Below are 8,886 nucleotides of genomic sequence, written 5' to 3'. Positions count from 1 at the left end.
AGAAGAGACAGGCCTGGACCAGGGGTGGGAGGAGACTGCCTTGAGGAGCTGACATCTAAAGAACAAATAGGATTGGGGGTGAGGGGAAGCATTTCTGGAAGAAGGAACAGTATTGAGGAGGGAACATGATGTATTTATTAGATGAGCTAAAAGAAGGTCAGGGAACAGAACACAGAGAGAAGGACAGTGACATAAGATGAGGCTGGACCACATTACCTGGGACCCTGGCCCCATTAATGATTTGTTTTTCCTTAGAGAAACAGAAAGCCATTGAAAAATTTGGAGCCTTCATTGATGATCAAATCAGCATTCTGAAAAGATCACTCTGGCTGAAAAGAAAGGAAACAGGAAGACCAATTATAAGGTTTTTGAGTTAGTCCAGATGAGCTCTGACGGTGCCTTAGCCCTTGCTTATGACAGTGGACATGAAAAGAAGCAGATGGGTTCAAGAAATATGAAGGAGGTTAAATAAAATTGGATGATGGATTGAATATAGGGGATCAGGAGGGCAGGAGGTATCTAGGATTCCTGTGTTTCTAATTAGATGGGTGGTGGTGCCATTTACTGAACTAAGAAACACTGGAAGAGGTCAGGGATTAGCTCAATCTTAGACAACACATCTGAGTGAAACTGTCACATAGGCAATTAGGTATAAAAGTCTGGGACCAGAGGAAATGTCCAGATTGGAAACATAAATTTGGGAGTCACTGGATATAGTAATTAAAGCCATGGGCATAGGAGAAATGGCCCATGAAGGAAGTACAGCACCCAAATCATGTCTACTCCTTACATCCTTAAAGAAGCTAATATGTAATAGCCAGGTAGGAAAAGTGAGACAGAAAATAAAAACAGAAGCTGAGGGCAGGTGGAAACTAAGCCGCGTATATTATCCCAAAACCAAGACAAGCACGTTTCAAATAGGATGGAGTGGTCAGTAGTGCCAAATGCTGCTGAAGTGTCTCCTAAGAGGAGGCCTGGGAAACGCCCACTGGATTTAGCAACATGGCAGTCTTGGTGACATTAATTTGAATTGTTTCAATGGTATAATGGAGGCAGGAGTCAAATAGGAGATGGTTGAGCAATGACTGGGAAGTGAGGAAATGGAAACCCTGTGTAGACCACTCTCAGGAAGTGGGGGTTTTGATAGGAAACACCCTCAAACCTGTTCTTCTCAGTCTCTACTCGTGACCCTTCGTTGCCACTCAGTGAGCTGAATTGATTTTATAATTCAGTATTCAATGCCTCAGTTGCCAAGGTGATATCTTTCAGTAGCCATAGCAACCAGACAGGCAGGGGTGGAGTCTGCAGGGAAGGCCTCCTGGAAATTGGAGGCCCTTCCATCCTTTTGAGCCCCCTCTAACTTTGCAGATCTGGGAAAGCCCACTGCAGAATCGCTGCTGGAAATGAGTTTATGAAACTCAGAGAGTCCCTATCTTTTAGAGACACCCCACTGGAAAATGTAAGGACAAATGGGGTCTGAGATTTGCAAAGTGAAACAAGATAGGCCATGAGTTGATCATTGTCGAAGCTGGGCAGTGGGGACCTGGAGGTTTATTATATTGTTCTCGCTACTTTTGTTTATAGATACATTTTTCCACAATGTGTTGTGAAAAATTAAATTTAGGAACTCTGTAAAGTGAACGTTCAAAGAGCCAGTGACCCCCACGGGACCCACTGTGGACATGATGCTTAGAACAGGATCTCGCTTAACCCAATCCGCCACTGGCTATGGCTTTGAAGATGCCACACGTCTAAGGGAAGAATGTCTGCTCTCACATGCGGTCCTTTTCTTCTCAGTAATCCTAATCCTGATTTCTCGCCCCTCCACCCTTCTCACCTCCCTTCTGAGTGTGGACTCCAAATCGCAGTCCCAACACTGACCATCTTCATGACCTTGAACAAGTCCTCTCTGGTCCCTGAACCACTCACTCCCTGAAAGATGGGGACACACACCTGCTTAGCAGTGTTATGCAGATTGATTCTGACCCTGTGTGTGGAATATCTAACACAGTCCACAGCCTCCAAAGCCCACAGAAGGCAGGGAGGTAGTATAAATGAAGGAAACTAACCAGGTAGGAGAAAATCACGAGAAACCTCCCGGTCTTTATTTAGCTTTGCCACTTTTAGGAGATAAACAAGTGGGAAAATTCTAAGAAAAATAGCAACGCAAGCATGCTCACACAGGGAATGCATAATTCCTATTCATGAATAAGCAGGTAATAAGCTGAGACTTAGCCTCAGTGTTGGGGAGTATTGGGGAGCGGTGGAGATTACGGCAAACTGGAGCCTGCAGACCCCATACAAAACGTGCCATCCTCCCCAGCTCCAACTGACCGCTGCCTTCAGGGAATGGAGCCAGTGTTAACATGTCTTCTTGTTTTACAAGACAAGCTAGAACTCTTAACTTTTTTTATGTGAAATCTCCCAATTCTTAAATTTAGGTTCAATTATACTTTTTAGAAAAACACTGCGATGGCCAAACTAAGCCCATCTGCAGGCCAAAATCAGCTGACGAGCTGCCAGTGTGCAACCTCTCACCTAGATAATGAGATATAATACAGTTCCCCCCACCCCTCCCTTTTATCTTCTTCCTCTCACGTTCTTCTTTCTCTCTGGTTTTCCAGATCCTTCTCACCTAACCACCCCCACCCTTCATTTCTATGTCCAAGTGGTAGAAGGGATCAAAGTGGGTTGAAGAGCTGATTAAGCCCAAAGGGATGTGGTCTGGATGCCTGGTCCTGCCCCAGGGCCTAGATCAGTGCCTGGCACATAGCAGATCCGAATGAAAAACTTGCTGGATAAATAAGCCAGCAATGGGGTCAGGGGATGTCAGTTCAGTTTCTTGTGCGCACCCTGGGCTCACGTAAGAAACTGTCTCATTTTTCTCCACAGCCTTGCGAAGTCGTTCTGGCCGCTCCATCATCAACGGGAACTGGGCAATTGACCGGCCCGGAAAATACGAGGGCGGAGGGACAATGTTCACCTACAAGCGTCCCAATGAGATTTCAAGCACTGCTGGAGAGTCCTTTTTGGCTGAAGGTCCCACCAATGAGATCTTGGATGTCTATGTGAGTTTGGATGTTTCTGGGCTGTTCTCTGGATTTTGTATCTTGTTGCTTCGCAGGGCCACACTTAGAACAAATAAGCGACACATCATTGCTCGTGCTCAATAAAACCGTTTGAGCGGAGTCTTTTGAGGTGCCCTTAAATCTTGGTGTTCATCTTTACCAGTCACCCTAAATGTACCTGGCTCACAGAAACCTTAAACTCTACCAGATGCTTCTAACCCTCAGAGTTTATTGACCCAGTAAAACCAATTTTACTTGTTGAATCAAATCAGAGGCAAAACATATCCTTTATTTCATGAGCATTGGCTCTCCTCCAGGCACTTTCCTCCTAATGCTAATTTGGCATGTTTTCTTTTTATGGCAAAAGCAAGCAAATGCCTAAAGCAAGACAAGACCGCTCAGAGCTCACAGCCCTCTTCAAATTCTGTGAAAGCCCATGAAGAAAGGGGAGCCCCGCGTATTCCAGAGGACACAATAAGGCTCTGAGAGTCACTAGAAGTCCCCTGCTTCGCAGAAGACTACACTTGGATTGATTGTACAAGAAACTAATTATTAAGTTACCCAAGCGTTTACAAATGGTCCTTAATTTTTAAAAGAAATCACTAGAATCCAGTCTTCTTAAAAAGACAGGAAACAAAAGCTTGAAATGGGGTTTGTATGATGAAAAGAATGAGCTCACCCATAGGTCTGCAATCCCTCACCACCTCCAAGGCCATGCTGATGTGCAAGATGCGAGCTGTGTGTGTGTTTTATAAATATTACTTCTCCAATTATACAGTTACACTCTCATTTCTCTCGGGCCTAGTGGCTCGTGGACCAGAACTGTAAAGGAAGCCTTGTTATAGTTAATTTTGAATATTTTTTTACGCTGTCCAGTGGGTTGTTGGACTCTGAATAAGTTTCGAATGGCATCAGGAATTAAAAACCCGGCTTGTGAAAGGCCCATGGTGGGTGGTCTCGGATGTGGTGGCCAACAATAACTTCATATACGGGACAAGGTCTGCACTGGCAGAATGAATGCTCGCGCGGAAGAGGCGCGGAAGAGGGAGGGATGGTTTCCGGCCTCATACCGATGGTCGAATTGTGTGAAAGGAGAAGCGAGGGGATGAGGGGGAGACAGCGGGAACCTGAGGTCACCCCGCCGTGTCTCTTGGGGTTCTGTGCACACCACCATGGTTTCCTAGTGTAAGGATCCCAGGGGTTCTCATGTCTGCCTTCTGCCGGTGATTTATAAAATGGAGGCCCCATTTCACATGTTGGGAGGGGGTAAGAGACGATGGTATAAATGGACATAACAGACGTACTCAGGATCTAAACAGGACCCGCCCAGGCAGCAGTAACTCTGAGGCACTTGTAGCAAAAAGGACCTAAGAGATCAGCTGTCTTCTAACTTCCTTCTTCTCCAAATGAAGAAATCATAAACTGAGTGTAAGGGATGTGTTCTGGGCTACACAGCTGGCCGACAGGAGAGCCCCTCTACGAAGCACCAGAGACAGAAATATCAAAATGGAACAGTGCCTTCTTGCCTGGCTCATCTCTGCAGGGCCGAGTCCCATTCTGCTGCTGCATTTAGCCCTCTGCCCTCTCGTCCACCAGGAAAGCCATGGGCCTAAGCGCGTGTGCTCCTGAGCCAATAGGGAGGGACTCGTTCTGCCGGGCCATGCGGATTGATTTGGTGTTTTTGTTCCAGATAAGTTTCCTTGCTGACTTCCGCAGCCCAATGCAGCTTCCTGCTTGCTATCCTCCTTTTGTCATCAGTTCCTGAGAGAATAGGACCCAGAGAGAGAGTTACTTCCATTATACCTGTTTTCCTGACCCCATCTTTCTTGGGGTTCTGGAGCTTTCTATGGATGAGAAGGGGTGCGACCCAACAGTCAACTAGGAAGAGGGTTGGGGCGGGCCTTTCCTGTGGCAGCCACATCTGCCAGGTAGAAAGCTTGGGAGGAAAACGAAAGGACCCGGGCTGGCCCTGCCGGAGGTCTGGCCCTTCTGTGCTGGCTCTATCTCGCCACCTAGTGTTCAAATTGGTTCTCTGCAGTGTAAACATGTATCTATTTTGGACATTTTGAGAGCATAGTTTTCTTCTCAGTTCTTCATTTCTCAAAAGCAAATAAAAAGCCATCTGGAAATAGTCTTTGTTTAATCTGCCACAGGTCCACTAATATTATTACATGTGAATCAACCCACTCATTTATATAGTGCCACTCATACCACTGAACTCAAAGCCAGGAGGAAAGGGACGTGTGTGCATGCCAGTGCAGTGACATTGGCTTTTGTGTTGTCAGATGATACACCAGCAGCCCAACCCAGGAGTCCACTATGAATACGTCATCATGGGGACCAACGCCATCAGCCCACAGGTGCCATCTCACAGGAGACCAGGTAAAATCCATGTTTTGCTTCCAAGCACTCAGGTCATTTCCTTTTAGAGCTCTTGTCTGTCTTCTTCTTGCACAGTTACCCCCTGTCTCTTAGTCAACACAGAAGAAAACCAAGGACACATATCTCAGAGTCAGTGGCCAGATATCAGAAGATGCTTCACCATGTGTCTGAGCCTTTGCTGATAAGAGTGTTTCATTCACTTGATTCAAAAATGAAGTGAACATCTGGGTCTTTCTTTCCAGTTCATCATTTTGAAATGCCTTATATTCATTTCTATTGCTGCCATAACAAACTACCTTAAGCTGAGTGGCTTAAAATAACACAGATTTATTATTTTATAGTTCTAGAGGTCAGAAGTTCAAAACGGGTTTTGCTTATTGGTGGGTCATGCTCCCTGCAGAGGCTCTAGGACAGCGGTTCTCGACCTTCCTCATGCCGTGACCCCTTAATACAGCTCCTCATGTTGTGGTGACCCCCAACCATAAAATTATTTTCGTTGCTACTCTATAACTGTAATTTTGCTACTGTTATGAATCGTAATGTAAATATCCTTTTGTTTTCCGATGGTCTTAGGCGACCCCTGTGAAAGGGTCGTTCAACCCCCAAAGGGGTCGCGACCCACAGGTTGAGAACCGCTGCTCTAGGAGGAAATCTGTTTCCTTTCATCTTTTAAGAGGCTGCTTGCATTCCTTGGCTCGTGGCCGCTTCCTCCATATTCACAGCCAGCCGAGCAGCACCTGCGAATATCTCTGACTCTGACCCTCTTCTTCCGTCATCACATCTCTTTCTCTGACTCTCACCTTCTGCCTCTTTTCTATAAGGACCCTTCATTGGGCCCTCCCAGACAATCCAGGGTAATCTCTCCTTCTCAGAATCTTTAACTTAATCACATCTGGAAAGTTCCTTTTGCTATATAGGGTCACATATTCCAGATTCCAGTGATTAGGATACAGGCATCTTCGGAGGGCCATTATTCTCTCTGCCAGTGCCTTTTCTCGGGGTTCCCTTTTGAGTCTGTTTACACTACTTTGACCAGTAAGAACTGAATACGGATTTCACACCCAGCGATCTACCTCTCCCTGGGGGCACTGATGTTGGACAGAGCAGGCAGCTTTCACTGGGCTGCTGCTGGATACGTTCCAGCACTCAGCTCTGCAGATACTTGCTCACCAGGCAACGATGGAGCCCACCACCCAAACGGAGACTGTCTTTTGCATCTTTTAAACAGGAAGGTCTGCAGAAATAGTAATGGTGGTAGCCGCTCACAGGCACTGACTGAGTCCTTGCTGTGAGCCAGACACTGCTGAGCCCTTCACATAGATTAACTCATCGAATTCTCACCACAGTGCTCAGAGAGAGGGATGATTATCACCCTCATGTTAAGAGTAAGGAAATGGAAGCTTAAAGAGATTAGGTTACTTGCCCAGGTCCCACAGTGACCTCAGGCCAGCCTGAGCTTGCTATACTCCCTAAAGGCTACCTGGCCCAGCACCTGTCCTAGGAATGGAGGGAGCAGATGCCAGACCTGGCCCATCCATCCTTCTCTGGGCTGCCAGTCAGATACCCAGGTTATCTTACTGTCACATATCAGGGAGGAGCCACCTGGCTGCCTGGAGAAAACAGTCTGGTGTGTGCCCAGCACGGGGAGTACATGTGTTGCCCAAACTCCAAGTCTACACACCCAGCCCAACAAAATTTTTAAGCCATTTCCAGGAGCAATACATAGGCTGGGAACCAAGTTTAGATGGCAAACTATTGAGATTACTGATGGCCTGATGCCGATTTGGACAGACAATTTGAAATCGTATAGGATGATGATGATTGATGACAAGTCTACTGGGTCTCACCTAATAGGTAGCCTGGGGTTCTGAGATCGGCAGCCTGGGACAGGGCGGGCCCGGAAGGGGTCAGCTGTAAAAATGTGGTGAGAAAGAACATTCTGGACCAGGCTTCGCCCTCCGTATCTGCGGAGTCAGGAGGCCAGAGCCTGAATCTGACTGCCACCTCCTTGCTGTGCAGCCTCAGGCAAGTCAGTAACTTCTCTGAACACATTCCCAGTCTACAAAATAGAGGGGGAAAAGCTACACTCAAAGGTTTTGTTTTGTTCTGGTGCAGAGAGGAGGAGACTCAATAAATTATATGTCAAGCCTCGTGCCCAGTGCATACTAAGTACTCAAAAGATTTAGAAATGTTTTTGGCTAATAACCTCTTGGACAGCCTTATTTATATCAATATGCCTGGTCTTGGCTCTGTGGCTTAATTTGCATATAATATTTTAAAGCATGAAGTATTATAAGTAGCCAACCAGATAAGAAAGTACTGGTGAAGGGGGAGAGAAGCCCTAAGGTTTATCTGGATTCCACAGTAACTCTAGAATTTGCCTCCTTATTTTGTATGAAACTAATATGTGTTTGAACATTATTCAATCAAAATAAAAACACGTGAAGTAAAATGTGCCTGCTCCATGACTGCCAAAACTTGGAAGCAACCAAGATGTCTTTCAATAGGTGAATTTGGATAAATAAACTGTGGTCCACCAGGTGGCAGAATATTATTCAGCACTAAAAAGAAATGAGCTCTCAAGCCATGAAAAGACGTGGAAGGAACTCATATGTGTATTACTAAGTGAAAGAAGCCAATCTGAAAAGGCTGCACACTGTGTGATTCCAACTCAGTGACACTCTGGAGAAGACAAAACTATGGAGACAGGAAAGACCAGCGGTTGCCAGGGGAGGGAGGGATGAACAGATGGAGCACAGAGGACTTTTAAGTCATTTCCAGGGGCAGTGACACTCTTCTGTATGATACTATAACGGTTGACACATGTCGTGATACACGTGTCCAAACCCACAGAACGACAAGCCTGTAAACTCTAGACTTTGGGTGATAATGATGTGTCGATGGAGGTTCACTAATTGTAACAAATGTACCACCCTGGTGGTGGTGGGGGCAGGGGGGTTGTTCATAATGGGGGAGGCTGTGCATGCGTGGGGACAGGGGAGCTATGGGAACTCTGTACTTTCCACTTAATTTTTCTGTAAGCCTAAAACTGCTCTTAAAAAAAAAAAAGTCTACTAAAAAAAGGCGATCTGCCCCAACCTTTTCCCCCTCCCCCCTCCCCCCATCCCAGAGGGAATCTGTCTTAACAATTTGGTGGGATTCTGCCCCGCCCTTTTCTATACATAGACAAACGTGTTTGCAGCCCATTTGAATCTTTGTCTATAACCTAAATGGACAAGGAACATCACATGTCATTCTTTTCCATAAGTCAATGTAAATCTAAGTAACTTAAAACTTCTTTGAAACTGGTAGAAATTTGATCTCAGTCTGTATGGGGCTCCCCACACACACGTGCATATGAGTAAAAATTCCTTCCCAGCACCGGTGAGGGTCTGCAGTGGTCAGGAAAACTAAGACCTCACACTCCTGCCTCTCC

At 46.0% G+C, this 8,886-nt stretch overlaps 1 protein-coding gene across 5 annotated transcripts in view; it reads left to right on the top strand.

Moving 5' to 3' along the window:
• THSD4 (thrombospondin type 1 domain containing 4) overlaps positions 1–8,886 on the top strand; it is a 639,484-nt gene that overhangs the window by 582,034 nt on the left and 48,564 nt on the right. For all 5 annotated transcript variants that reach the window (XM_019659629.1, XM_019659633.1, XM_019659631.1 and 2 more), the window contains 2 exons: positions 2,893–3,068; positions 5,354–5,450. In XM_019659629.1, the coding sequence (XP_019515174.1) occupies positions 2,893–3,068; positions 5,354–5,450 (273 nt within the window). The remainder of the gene's footprint in view (positions 1–2,892; positions 3,069–5,353; positions 5,451–8,886) is intronic.

Source organism: Hipposideros armiger, unplaced genomic scaffold (assembly GCF_001890085.2).
Source record: "Hipposideros armiger isolate ML-2016 unplaced genomic scaffold, ASM189008v1 scaffold_302, whole genome shotgun sequence".
NCBI classification, from domain to species: domain Eukaryota; kingdom Metazoa; phylum Chordata; class Mammalia; order Chiroptera; family Hipposideridae; genus Hipposideros; species Hipposideros armiger.
The sequence above is the reverse complement of the archived record's forward strand: the minus strand, read 5'-3'. Positions and strand labels throughout refer to the sequence as shown.